This window comes from Macrotis lagotis, chromosome 2 (genome assembly GCF_037893015.1).
Source record: "Macrotis lagotis isolate mMagLag1 chromosome 2, bilby.v1.9.chrom.fasta, whole genome shotgun sequence".
NCBI classification, from domain to species: Eukaryota; Metazoa; Chordata; class Mammalia; order Peramelemorphia; family Peramelidae; genus Macrotis; species Macrotis lagotis.
Window position 1 is genome coordinate 148,049,335 of NC_133659.1, and position 14,518 is coordinate 148,063,852.

Sequence of the window (14,518 nt, forward strand, 5' to 3'; positions counted from 1 at the left end):
ACTTGCTTAAGAAGAACACAGCTAGTAAGCGTCTGAGGTCAAATTTGAACTCATATCTTCCTGACTCCAGGTCCTGCACTTTATGTATTGAGCCTCCTTGCTGCCTTGCATTCATAGTGAATATAGCATTGTAAGTTGCAAAGTACTTCAGACTTTTCATATTATCCCAGCTTTAGTTAATGCAACATAAATTCACAGGACAAATCAAGAGGTTAATAGATGGATGCTCCATAAATTCAAAGTATAGGACTTGACTTGATGAGTTTTCTTCAGTCTCTCCTGGATCCCTGGAGCTATTAATGGGTGGTCTTGTTTGTGGGGGGAAATGGGATTGAATACTCCCAACAGCAAGGATTGGTTTTTGTGATATTGATCACCCACCTAACTCTGAAGGACTTCACCTTTTGCAGATCATTTACATATCATGTGAAGTATATCCTCTGCCTTTTAGAGAATAAAATATTCCTCCTGTATTTTTTCCTTCTCATCAACATTATTAGAGCACATCATTATCTTTCTTTTCTTCTCCCCTTGATCACTTCTCAACTCATAGCCTTCATTTTTGTTTTCTTTTCCTTTCCTAATTAATATTGCTCCTTATTTTTCTCCTTCCCTTTTCTCCTGTTACCCAATGCTTCAAGCAATTTGACTTTGTATACTGTCATATTCAAGTGATGATTGTTTTAAGAAAATATAAATCATTTTTGCAAATCATTCTATTTATCCATTAAATACAAATTATGATAATGGTATCTGGTTCATCTTCTTGAGAAGACTAAGCAATTTTGTTGTGCCAAAAAAAAAAAAAGACATGTGAGTTTTTCTCAGTTACAAAATCCAAATCTATTTTGGAATAAACTACTAAACTGCTTCCAAGGCCATCTAATGCAGTTTGTTTGAAAAATGGCTGCAACACTTTTTGGCACTATTTCTCCTTTATCAAATTCATATCCATTTCTTTCGTCCATCATCTATTCCATTTGTCTCCCTTTCCATTTCCTCTGCTAATCTAACTTTCTATTTATCTTTTCCAAACCACTTAAATATTCTTAACATTTTTTTTTGCCTTCCTAGTGTATTTCAGATTACTGGTCATCCTATCATAACAGATAAATAGTAATAGCAAACATTTAGATAGCACTTTGAGGTTTGCTAGGAGCTTTATATTTGTTATTTCATTTGGATCTTAACAGCAATCCTCTAAGGTAGTTGCTGCTATTCCCATTTTACAGATGAGGAAACTGTAACTAATAGAGACTAAGTGTTATACAACTAATATTTGAGTTAAGATTTGCCGTCAGTGTTTCTGACTCTAAGTCTAGTATTCATCTACTGACTTGCCTAGCTGCCTCTTAATAGCAAATATGAGTTTGAAAATGGTATGATGCAATTAACATTATCTATATAAAGTTTCATCTCCAGAATTCCATCTCATTTTGGAGACAGAACATTTGCAGCAATAGGATCATTATTAAAAAACAAACAAACAAAAAACAAAAAAAAAAACCTGATTTGGAGCTTACAATAAATGAATACAAAAATATTTAAATTAATATTTTAAAATAACTTTTGACTTTATGAGTTTTAAAATAGTGAGAACAATAAAACTTTTTGTAATGCAAAGTATCGTATCCATTCATTCATTCATTCATTCATTTATTTATTTGTTTTGATCTTATTTAAGGTTGATTTTTGAGGAGAGAAATTGTTTTTGTCCTTACAAAATAACTTAATCACTTTCACTTTGTTGTAAACCCTACATTAAGATTTATTTATACTTAGTTAAGTCACATTTGATAGTTCAGAACTTAGGAAGTTCATATCAAAATGGGTCATGTTTTGCTAATGAATAAATAATATTCTTTAGGGGTGGCTAGGTGGCGCAGTAGACAGTGCACTGACCCTGGAGTCAGGAGTACTTGAGTTCAAATCCGGCCTCAGCTCTTAATAATTACCTAGCTGTGTGGCCTTGGGCAAGCCACTTAACCCTATTGCCTTGCAAAAGAACCTAATAATAATAATTATTATTCTTTAAATTTGTCTAATAGCAGTATTAATTTTGAATAGTTATAACAAACTTATCACTATTTCTGTTTCTCTTTAATTATCATAACTATAATTCTACATGAGCTAAAAACAATATGCAAAATTTTCTTTTTTTTCTTTTTTTTTGGGGGGGGGGGACTGCATCCTCCTATCACATCTAGGCTGGAAGTAGTGTGTCACTCACTAGCCCAAACCTTCAGCTAATGGGCATGACAGCTTTGAACTGCTCCATTTCCAATCTGGTTGAGTTCACCTCTCTTTAAACAGTCTGGTGGCCTCTATTCTCCCTCATCCTTTCCCTGGGTAGCACAGTCCACTTTAGCTCTGCTCCATCTCAGAACTCCTGCACTCAAGCAATCTGCTAGCATTAGCCTTGTCAGTAATAGGATTTGTAGGCATTTGCTGATTCATTATGCAAAATAGCAAAATATTAATATTAATAATCCTCTTAGCTTTTTATTGTGATTTTGCTATCAATTTTGCCTCTTAGAAATATCAGAATTTTTACTTCTGCTATAGCACAAATTTTATCTTGAGAATAAATTTTTTTTCTTGAGAATTCTGATGTTTCCAAAAGTTAAAGCAAATAAACAAAATTTCATAGGCAATTTAAGGCATTTTTTAACATGGGTGAATATTGTCAAAAATGTTTATTTTCAAGATTTATAATTCTCACTAACATCACTCTTAAAATTTTGATTTTTTTTGAGTTCTTTTTTCTCTTGTAGCTTCCTTTTTTATATTTTATATTCCTTTAGTAGAAATTTTTTACAATCTGATCAATTTCTGAGAAACATACTTCAGCTTGTCTTAGATCCTGAATTTCTGGTTGGGAAACCACAGAGAAAAAAGTTTAAATTTAAAAGTTAAGTCATTTCTCATGATGAAACATATTGCTCACCCTGATAGAGAGGTAATGGATCCAGAGTACAAATTGAGACAATATAGATATCTATTTATTTGTATATTTTTATATGTATATACACACACATATGTATATATATGTATGTATGTATGTATGTATACATAGACATGCCCATTGCAAGGCATTGTTTTATCTGACTTATTTATTTACTATAATAATTATATTTTTCTTCTCTTTTTAAGTGGGAGGTGAGGAGAGGTAGAGGATTTTAGTTAATTGAAAAAAATTAATTTAAAAATAAAAGTCAATTCTGGTTTAAAAAAAGTCAATTGTATGAGAAGATATGAGACTTTTATTTACTGGCTAAATCCTGCCTGATTCTGCAATAAGTTATAATTATACACTGTTCAATTGATATTGGAGAGCTGCATATATTAAATTTCAGACATAGATTTTGAATTCATTTATTATCTTAATAACTAATATTTGCTTAGTTGTGTATATATTTTTTAAAAGTTTATATTTCAGGCAGTAAATTTTCAAGTTGATTTGCTAAGGAAACCAAGACATATCTTCAAAACCAACTGTAAAAGTTATTGACTATATAGCCAATGTTTAAATTATTTCTGAATCTACTTTCTGGCTATAATATATACTTTCTAGTATTATTATTGATTTTATTAATATATACTTTGAAATGAATAGATTTCAAATTTTCAAAAACTCTCAACTCTGGATTTACAGTTGGCATTTACAGCTAGCATTCCCTTCTGACTCCTGAATCAGAATCCTCTGAATTCAGGAATATTTAATCATAATTTCAGTTACTATCACAAATAACAATAGGCCTAGAGTCAGGAAGACCTGAGTTCAAATGTGGCCTCAGCTATGTGACCCTGGGGAAGTCACTTAACCCTATTATCTTAAATAAATAAAAATTAAAAAAAACAAATAGCAACAGCACTCTTACAAAGAAGGAGAAAAATGATATGTTCTACCCAAACCCGAGGTTTCTCCATATCTGAATTAAAATTAAAATTGACTGCGATCTGCTTTTTTAATGCACTCAATCTCCCTCGAAAAGCCTAATTTCTGAACTGATAACTAAGAATTATATTATAGTATTTTATTTATAATTATCCATTCTCATTTAGTGATTGCATCTTATTCAGTCAAGTACTAATCATTGTGTTAGGCTTCTTAATATTGCCCATATTTAAATAATTTTAATTGTGCTGTTGTCATTTAACTGGATCTAAGTCTTTCTGATACTCAGTGATAGTGCAAGTTTTTGCTTTTTCATACTTTTTTGCAAATCTTCTCTTCTTGGTGTGCAAAATGTTTTAAAATACTATGCCTATTATGCAAACTTATAAACTGCCTGCTATCACTTTATTTTCCTTAAATGTTAGTGTTTTCTTAGATAAGATAGTTTTTTTTTTTGGTAAAGTCAATGTTTTCACCCCCATCAGTTTTATATTATGTATTTGTGAAAATGTTTATATTTTTTTGTTTTTCACAAGATATTTTCAATTGCTGATCTATTTTTCTATTGTTTATTCTAATTTTCTTTTTTTTTTTTTTTTTTGCCAGACTCTACTATCTTGTTGCTTCTTCACGGCTTTAGCTGAAAAGCGTTTTTCCAATTATCTTCTTACAAGAATAGTATTTATTACACCATGTAAAGTCTAATACTTTACAATTTAAAAATAATTCATGTTTTGTAATAAAATATGAAAACATGGAAAAGAGAAGGGGAAAAGAAAACTAGTTAGATAATTTTAGAAAGGAAAATCCTGGACAAGAAAATCTGACTGGGTTGCTATATTTACAGGGACAATTTATTTTGTATGACTATAGAATCTTTTTCATGTTGCTACATTTCTAAAGATGTCATATGATGATAAAAAAAAGCACAGGAGAGATTTAAGATTCCCTAAAATTTATCAAGATTATTTATACAGTTGAATATGTCTTCCCTGTAATTCTTTCAATTAGAGGACCTTGTGCCCTCTGCTATTCACTAATTACTTTCCACTGAACTGTCCTCTTAACTTTCTAAATGAAGTATTCTTAGAGCATTTTGATTGTGATTAAATTACCAATAGAATTGATAGTGACCATAGGTCCTTGCCATGTTCAACAGCATAATAGCTGGTATTATTAACTGTCCCACTCAACTATAGATTTTTTTTTTTTCTGTTCCCATAAATAATTGACTTCTAACTGGAGTGAATGCATTTGGAGCTTTTGAAAATATTTTGTGCTTGATAACTATATTGGTGAGATAGAGGCAATTGTAGATAAATTAGATAAAAATAAGAATTTCATGTTAGCCCCAATATTTCTTGGATTCTAAAGTTAAATTCACTGGATGGGTTTCATACTAATCAATAACAAATACTGCATAATATTATTAAATAAAAGTAAAATTTTCAAGCTCTAATTAAATAAGAAAGGACAGAGTCTATTGTGTCATGTTTTAAATTATTTTTTTCTTATAAATAAGTCTTTAGAGTGTTAACTTTGAACTTTTAAGATCTATCATTAACATTTTTAATTTTTACCATTTTTTTGACCTCCAAATTTTAGGGAGAAAATTTACAATATTTTCTCTTTTGTAGAATGGGATTTAGTGGAATGAAGACTTAATCTTAAGGAATGAGTTAAAAAATAGTAATGAACAAAAACAGGCCTTATTGTACTTAGAAAAATTAAGAGTTGAAGTTTTAGTAGGATATTATCTTTATATATGTGTGTGTGTGTGTGTGTGTGTGTGTATACATATTTGTAGTCTCACATATTTTTTCACATGTGCCTCATGAGCTTTTTAAGATGGCTGCAGGCTGACAAGGTGGTTTGACCAAACCTTTAACTCCAAGTCCAATGTTCTTTCCACCACCTCACTTTGAAGCTGAAATTATGAATCTGGTGATACATACATACATACATATATACATACATGCATACATATACATATATATGTATATTTCTATATACATATATACACACAATTACACATACATGAAAACTTTTCTAGAGCCCCTTTCTTCTCTTTAAAGGCCCACTGTAATAAAGGCCCACACCCTCAATCACCATTGACTGACCGAGATAACTACTTGAGAGTCCCCAAGAGCCTGTCAGTGTTACCAGTGCTACCTAGAAGGTGCCATCATTTCTCAGCAAACTTAACAGAGTAAAAATAACCTCCAAACCAAGTTACTAAGGCAAAATCTGTCTTATTTTCAGATTTTCATTATTTTAATTGCTTTCCCTATTTTCTTCTTTTGCATAAACACTAAAGTATCAGTTTACTTACATCAGCCTTTTTAGGAGTTCCTATCTCATTGGCTATTAGTCCCTTCTCTAATAGGATACACAGCCACTTCCTTGTGTTTAGCTCCTTTGGAAAGCCAAGTCTACCAACTATTTTCACATGTAAGTGAAAAAACTGAAAAGTGAATTTGGACTTGGAAAAGAAATCCCTGGTATAATATACATACGCGCGTGCGTGTGTGTGTGTAGTTATCAAAGAACTTAACATCTGTAATAAACTCCATCTTGAGGAAGTTCAGTTGTAGAGAAATGGTATCCATCATTAAATTTTGAAAAAATTTACAGGTAGAATTTTAACATGTTTAGAGGGAGATGTGATACAACTTTGCTAATGTATGTAAACAATTGTGACATTTATCATTTAGGTTTAATTCTTTTTTTTTTTCAACAAGGTACTTTGTGGTGTAATGGACCAAGCACTGAACTGGAAACCCAGAAGCTTGATGTAGAATTAATTAGTGAATCAATTAAAAAAATTATTAACCCTTACTATGTGTCAAGCATTGTGCTAATCCTTAAAAGCCAAGATAGTATCTGTTCTTGAGAAATTTTGCATTCTAATAGAGGATGATAAAACAAACTGGGTAAGATGGTCAGTCCAAGGATCTTCTGACTTGGAAAACTGCACTGTTGGATTTAATATTAACAATGTCACTGGGTCATAGAATTTCTGTGAAATTCTTGACCATTTGAGTGTTGTAGTTGAACTATAGATAGTTTTTCAGCCGTGTACTATGATTGTTTTCTGATTAGTTTCTCTGATATTGAATTTGTGCTTCCAAAGACTTGGTTTTTTGTATTTATGACAATTTACTTTTACTTTTAGATATGATGAATGGATTAAGGCAGATAAAATAGTAAGACCTGCTGACAAAAATGTACCAAAAATAAAACATCGAAAGAAAATAAAGGTAGGCGATTTCTTTTCCAAATTAATTCTGTACAATACTTAATCAGAGAACTTTTTGTGTTTCCTTACTTTTTTTAATAAGTTTATATCTTGATGTCGGTGGACGATGTGATGTTTTTGTAAAATGTTATGTTTTAGGGTGGCTAGGTGGCACAGTGAATAGAGCACCAGCCTTGGAGTCAGGTGTACCTGAGTTCAAATCTGGCCTCAGACACTTAATAATTACCTAGCTGTGTGGCCTTGGGCAAGCCACTTAACTCCATTGCCTTGCAAAATCCTAAAAAAAAAAAAAAAAAAGTTATGTTTTCTCTTTAGTTAATTTTGCCATATTGTATGGTAGATTTGGAAACAAAGCAAATTCTTTCACATTCCAATGCATAGTCTTTTTCTTTGCCTACCCCTACCTGAATCCCTAGAGAAAGGGATAAGAAGTATATTTCAGGAGATGACAGCAAAAGAAGAAATGAAATATCAAGTCAGTTTTAGGATTTAGCTATCTTTTGACCCTTTTCTTTCCTTATCTTTCTCCAGCAGCTGGTAGCCACTAAGAATATCCTTGGAGAGGTTCTTGTCTTGAAATTAGATAAGATTGGGGTGGCTAGGTGGCACAGTGGATAAAGCACCGGCCCTGGAGTCAGGAGTACCTGGGTTCAAATCTGGTCTCAGACACTTAATAATTACCTAGCTGTGTGGCCTTGGGCAAGCCACTTAACCCCGTTTGCCTTGCAAAAACCTAAAAGAAAAAAAGAAAAGAAATTAGATAAAATTGTCCCTATATATTTTAGTATACAAATTTAAAGGAAGGTAAAAGAGGCAGAGCAAAATATATTTATCATTACCTGTTCTACTGGATACATTCATATTTCAATAATAAAATATAATTGGTAATAGAAAGTCCTGTCAAATTTTTAAAAATCTCTTAAGTTATAATAAAAAATAATCTATTATGTAAAATAGATAATTCTTCTGATTTCTTTTAGATTTTTAAGAATTTAGGGTGAATTGTGAATCTGGCCTTTAACTTTTATTCTAAAATAGATTTGAAAAATAACTTTGGGTGTCAATATTATTATTGGATGTTATTGTTGTCTTAGTTGATAATTTCTTTTGAAACTTAATATTCGTTAATAAATAGTTGGTTTCTCACTCTCAAGGCTAGGCCTTTTGGTAAATTGCCTTTTAATGTGTTAAATGGTGCTATAGTGACCTAAAAGAGTGGAGGTATCTCCTAAATAAGCCAAGATCAGGCACTTATTTCTCAATGTCAAGTTAGGTCCAGGTTTACATACTAGACAGATATTTTGTATTTATATCACACAGGATGATTGAGACTTTCAGATATGACTCCTTTCCCCTGTTCATCTTCAATCTTACTATGTTATTAAATATGGAAACATTGCTATTTATTGTACTGTTATATGAGGGCTTTTAGGAGAATAAGAATATGCCAGCGCCTTGTAACTCAGAGCACAATTTAATACCTTATTCTGGATGTCATAAGATAATAATTGATTAATTGATACACCAGGAATCTAAAGCCATTTAAGTTTAGGATAGTTTAACTTTGCTTTTAGTCTATATTGAAAAAAAGTAGCCTTATTGAGTCTTATCAATTATTGGTTACACTGAAATCATGAAAAGACCTATAATAGGACAAAGAAGAAGGTCATAGATAATCTGCATTATGAGACCTTGGGTGCTTTGCAGACAAGATTTTTTTAGTTCTGCATTAAGACAACTCTAGGAATTCCAATCTCCATAGATTGTTCAGAAACAGTACCTTAAGAGTAATTGCTAAAAAAGTGGTTTAGATTGATACTAACCTGACTCTCCTTGCCTGAAATGAAAATGATAAATTTCAAAGGTACCCCATATCTTTTGTAAAGCTCTACCTTCCCCATGAAAGAAAAAAAAATGCCACACTATTGTAGATTTCCTAGAGGAAATCTTTTATTTTCAATGCTAATTGTTTATCAGCTGAAAGGAGAAAGATTTTCTCTTCCCTGGCTCATATTTCAGCAATGAGACTATATATCTCTAAAATTAGGTTAAAATTATTTTTTATTTAAGTTCTTAATTTAAACTTGATTTTATTTTTTGGTGGAGACGTTGTGACTCTAGTATGCTCATAATTTGGCAATTTTATCTAGTTTCAAAAAGCTTAACAAGCTAAGGTTCCTTCTAGTAATTTAAAAAATGCATATTATTATCCATTAAAGTTTTTTCCTTACATGACAAAATTTTGCTTTGAAAGCTTGTTTTAAAGTTTACTATATTCTTTTTCGATGTTTTTATATTTTAAAAATTATTTGTATAAGCATTAAAGTTTTAATAAAATACTTTAAAGCATTGTTAATGATAAATAAAATGAATCACAGTTTGACTAATTTGTTTTTCATCTAGAATAAAATTGACAAAGAAAAAGAGAAAGATGAGAAATATTCTCCAAAAAACTGTAAGCTTCGCCGCCTTTCAAAACCACCATTTCCAGCAAATACACCACCTGAAATAGCATCTAAACTGGATAATGAAACCAAAAATTCTGAACAAGTTCAAGTTAAATCTGTAGAAATTACTTCTATCCTAAATGGACTTCAAGGTAAAAAAAAAATTTAAAAATTTTGTTCATTATATAATTTTGCTGTAAGTTGATTCTGAGAGATTTTCCAATTTTGCTTGTTTTAAATATATCTACATCAAATATTAGTTGAAATAAGTGAGTTATTGGCCAAGGCTTGAACATCTTTTGTGTTATAAAGAATTCAGATGTGCTCAGGAATACTATCCCAGTAATGATACTCTACTTATTCTATCTAGCCCTTTCTGAGATCATCCAGAACATTATTGCAATGCATGATTTAATAGTACAATGATTACATATGTACTCTGGGATATAGACAGCCACATATTTGTGACTTCATTAAGTTTCAGATTGGGGGGAAAAAGACTAAAATTTGACTTAAATAATTTTTTTTCTTTGAAGATATTTTAATTTTCTTTGAAACATAGCTTTTAAAAAAAATTTAAAAGTTTTGGGGAAAATTTTTTTTTACCTAGAACTAAGTCAGGGAGTGGGGAGGATAAATATATGCAGAACTTATAATGGCAAACAATATATTCAATGTGTTCAGATTTATGAGCACAAGGGAAAAACATAATAGAGAATAGGATGGCCTTGGATGGTTTATGATCTTCGTTATTGCAGGAATCATAGACACTAATGAGATCTTGGATCCATTAAATATAAAAATTGTAATAATCATTAGCACCAAAATGACAGTGATGGATGAAATTTAAATAGTTCTTTCTCCATAAAAATGTTTTGTGTTAGATGGTACAGCTATCCTTCTTATTTTATGATGAGGAAACTGAGAATAACTGACTTGCCTAAGGTCACACAGACATTAAGTTGCAGAATTAGAATTTGAATCTATTTCTCATGATTCCAGAGTCCATCTTTCCCCTCTATAGTTTTGAGATATATGGAACATGTCTAGTATATCTTTGGGTTAACATGTTTCTGGAGTTTTTTAATGGCCAGTGCCCCACCTGCTTCTTGAATTGATTTTAGTTACTTTAAATTTTTTAATGCCTATAAAGTTAGAAAAATTAAAAATTAAAATAGGAGTGTAATTAAAAGAAGCTGAAAAGTGGATGCATGGAACATTTAAGATATTATATATCAACTTCAAACAAATTCAGCTCTTAACTCTAGCAGCTAAGGTGAAAAGGGAAACATACTAGGTTATATAATTCTTGCCTGATGAAAGAAAAGATCTGGAAAGAAATAGGCTTTTTCCTGTTATCTTGTCTAAGAAGGAGTTGTCACATGAATAATAATAATTTAAATTTATCCAGACTGTCCTAGAAATCTTAGTTTTAAGCTTTAATAAGTTAGAAAGCATAAATACTACAAACTGCAAAAAACAACATTTTAAAGGTTAATTATTTAAAAATTTTAAATGCTGATGTTTCCAATTAAAATCTTATGCTATATATTATTATGAATCAATTTTTTAATTTAGTAAAACATTTTAATCAGCTTCTATTCAACAACTTGATGGATTACATTTGATCAAACAGAGAATGTTTTATGCATATTTTACAGTTTTCGCATAATATCACAGGAAAAATTATAATCTCAGATGACTGAGATGGTCAATAAGAGGATCTCCTCTACAGATCCATCAGACTGAGAATGTGTTATCCAGACACTCTTGCACATATAATGCATAAGGGGTTCCCTTGTCTTGTTAAAATTAAAATTTATTAAGCAGAATCCATAAAACTTTTAGCAAAGTTTAAATGAAATTTAAGCAAACTTTCAGTTGATTTTTTTAAAGTTTTTTTTTTAATTACGTTTCTGAAGCTTTTAAAGCTTGAAACTGCTCTGAGACTTCTGGGACATCCTTTATACTTGGCTCTACATTTTCAATGCTTTCTTCAAAGCAACCCTGTGAGGCAGGTAGTATGAGCACTATCCATTTTATACATGAGGAAACTGATTTCTAAGAGAAATTAAGTGACTTGCCCAAAGTAACGAAGTAATAAAACAAAGCCTAAAACTCAGGTCATCTGATATAGCATTCATGAATTCTTACATAATGGACTCTGTGTAAAATATTAGACTGTCTCCAAATTTAATTTTGCAAATGGTACAGAAATTTTCTTCAAATAAGATTAACTTCCTTAAGTCATTTTTCTAGGAAGTAAACATAATACCATCCATGACCAGAGCCTTCTGATCTAACAATAAATACATAAAAATAGACTCATGATTAACATATATGTTAGAATGTCTCTGAAATAGCTACTTTTAGCCCCAGTAGCTTTGGGCATGTGGTGTAGTTCAGTCAATCCATGGCTAAATTCTGCTAAACAGCTATATTCTGTATTGTTCTTGAAAGAAGGATTCATTTGCTTTCACTATCAAATGTACATAATGGAAATTGTTTTTTGGTGAAAGTTTGTTGTATATTCTCACCCAGATAGAGGAGCATCTTCTACATATTGGTCGGATGTCTGTGATGATCAAAGTTTTTCCCAAAATAAGCTTTGAATCTGTTTATGCACTAGGACTGACTTAACTAAAGCATAGAAGAGACAGTTTGCATATGAAAAGTATTAAGGACAGTGATTAGCAATTAGACACCATGATCATTCAAGAATCTTGGTATGGGGCTTTTAGAATGCCATGTTTTGAGAGGGACTGCATCCTTAAGGACCTAGCAGGATGAGTTAGCCAAGAAATATATATATAAAGTAATAAGCTAAATTGAATTAGCGGAGGAGATTGTTTTAGAAATGCTGTCTTGAAAGTTGGAATATGTCTGCCAGATACACTGACTTTAGGGTTAAGTTGTTCTTTCTAATGAGAGAAATACATGTTGCTTCTACTTCCTCACTTATCTGGATTTCCTTCTTACAACTCTACTCCAGTTTTTTCTCCAGAATCAGCAGTGTTCTTTTAACTAACAATTCTAATCCTTTTTCCTCAGTCTCCTAATGAGATCATATGATACTGTTGACCAGTCTTTGATATATCTACCTTCTAGTTCCTGGACATCGCTGTCTTATAATTTTCCTCCTTTCATTCTAGCCTCTACTCCTTTCTCTATTGTTGCTTCCTCCTTTTCCTTCTATCTTTTAATTTTCCTCTGCTTCCTTTTCTTCTTTCTGTGCCCTCATCATTCTCTACATCTCTTTCGACTTCATTTACCATCTCTGTGCCAATGACCCCTAAATCTATTTCTGGCCCTAGACTCTGTTGAGCTTCCAAATTGAATTTCCATTCAAATGGATGCTTCCACCTCAGTTACATACCATACACTCAGATTTAATACATGTGAGATTGAATTTATAATCTTCCCAGAAAATCTGCCTCTCTTTAATTTCTAGTTGGCTGTTGATAGCACAGTTGTCCCCATCATCCAGACTTAAAACCTTGGGTTCATTTGTGACTTTATTGTTTCATCATTTCCTACATAAAATTGATAGCCAAGTCCTTTTGATTCTGCTTTATCTTGTGTATCTATCCATTTCTATTAATCCCAGTGCCACCACTCAGACTTTATGATTTAGTTCTTTACTGAATTAATCTGCTAATACTCTAATATCCTTGCCCTTTGGTGTCTCCCCTGTAGAAGGCATCCTTTCTATCTCTATCAAGATTGTTTTTCTAATAATTTATGCTTTGAATTGTCACTGTCCTGCTCAGGGCCTCCGCAGCATCTGCTAAACATAATTCAAATCCATTGGCCAAGGTTTCTATCCCCCCCTCCACATGTGTCTCTCTAACATCCTCTTCATACACACCTCTTCATGTAATCAATGTTATTATCAGACTGAACTTGCCATTCTCTAACCTCACAGTGCCCTCTCTTCCTGCCTTCATGCATTTGTGCTTGTTGTCTCTTGTGCTGGGAATCCCTTCCTCATACATCTCTCTGTTGAAATGCTTCTCTTCCTTTAAACTCCAGAACACATACTACCTCTTAAATGAAGTCTTTCCTCATCTCTTCCCTCCAGAAACAACCACTCCTTCTTTGACTCTCCTCTCTACTTTTTAGAATCTAATTTGTATTGTAGTCCTGTGTATGTGTGTCTTTTTTCCCTCCTAGTGGGTTGTAAACTCCTTGAAGACAATGATTTTCTTTTTTCATCTTTGTATCCCCAGTGTCTTGCACATATGAGGTGCTTAATAAATGTTTGTTGACTTGAGTTTAATTTAATTAACCAGCAGATTCAGCTACTTTTTTTTTAGCTACTTCAGGTATTAAAATTCTGTCACCAGCACAGAGGAGGTTGCAGATTTTCCTTTTGCTTTGCTAAGAGGCTATATACATCCAGTTCATCTGATAGCTAAATCAAGTTATTAAAATTTAAGTTAAAAAGGAAGAAGGAATAATACATGTTTATAATTGAAATTTCTTGCAATGAATACTTATGGCTACTGTGATTCTGATGGTAATGCTTGCTATGATGCAGACTTCGAAAAAGCCCTAGATACCTGAGGTCATACTAGGATTATAGTTTAAGCCACAGATGGCACCTCAGAGTTTGCTGAGAAGTTAATGAATGCTGTAGAACATTTTAACTTTTTCTTAGTTGTCTTCTTTTTAAGATAAAACAAATTATAAATAGTTCCTGCTTGTTCTTTGTGCCAGATATTGAGAAGCAAGAAAGCATAAAATTTCAAAGAGTTCTTAATAAATAAATAATGGATAATTGAAGAAATAGGGTTAAGATGGCATTGACTTCTCTTGGGCCCATACTGAGAGGACAACTGTTTCTATATAGTAAATGATTTTAAAAAGATTGGTGTTCAGAGACATGAAGAATTCTGGTAGCAAGAAAGTTTA

At 31.8% G+C, this 14,518-nt stretch overlaps 1 protein-coding gene across 14 annotated transcripts in view; it reads left to right on the top strand.

Moving 5' to 3' along the window:
* ARID4B (AT-rich interaction domain 4B) overlaps positions 1 to 14,518 on the top strand; it is a 215,696-nt gene that overhangs the window by 176,754 nt on the left and 24,424 nt on the right. For all 14 annotated transcript variants that reach the window (XR_012475755.1, XR_012475756.1, XM_074222966.1 and 11 more), the window contains 2 exons: positions 7,074 to 7,158; positions 9,561 to 9,756. Coding sequence is in view for 12 of the 14 variants with exons in the window: in XM_074222966.1 (XP_074079067.1) it covers positions 7,074 to 7,158; positions 9,561 to 9,756 (281 nt within the window). In the remaining 2 variants the exon portion in view is untranslated. The remainder of the gene's footprint in view (positions 1 to 7,073; positions 7,159 to 9,560; positions 9,757 to 14,518) is intronic.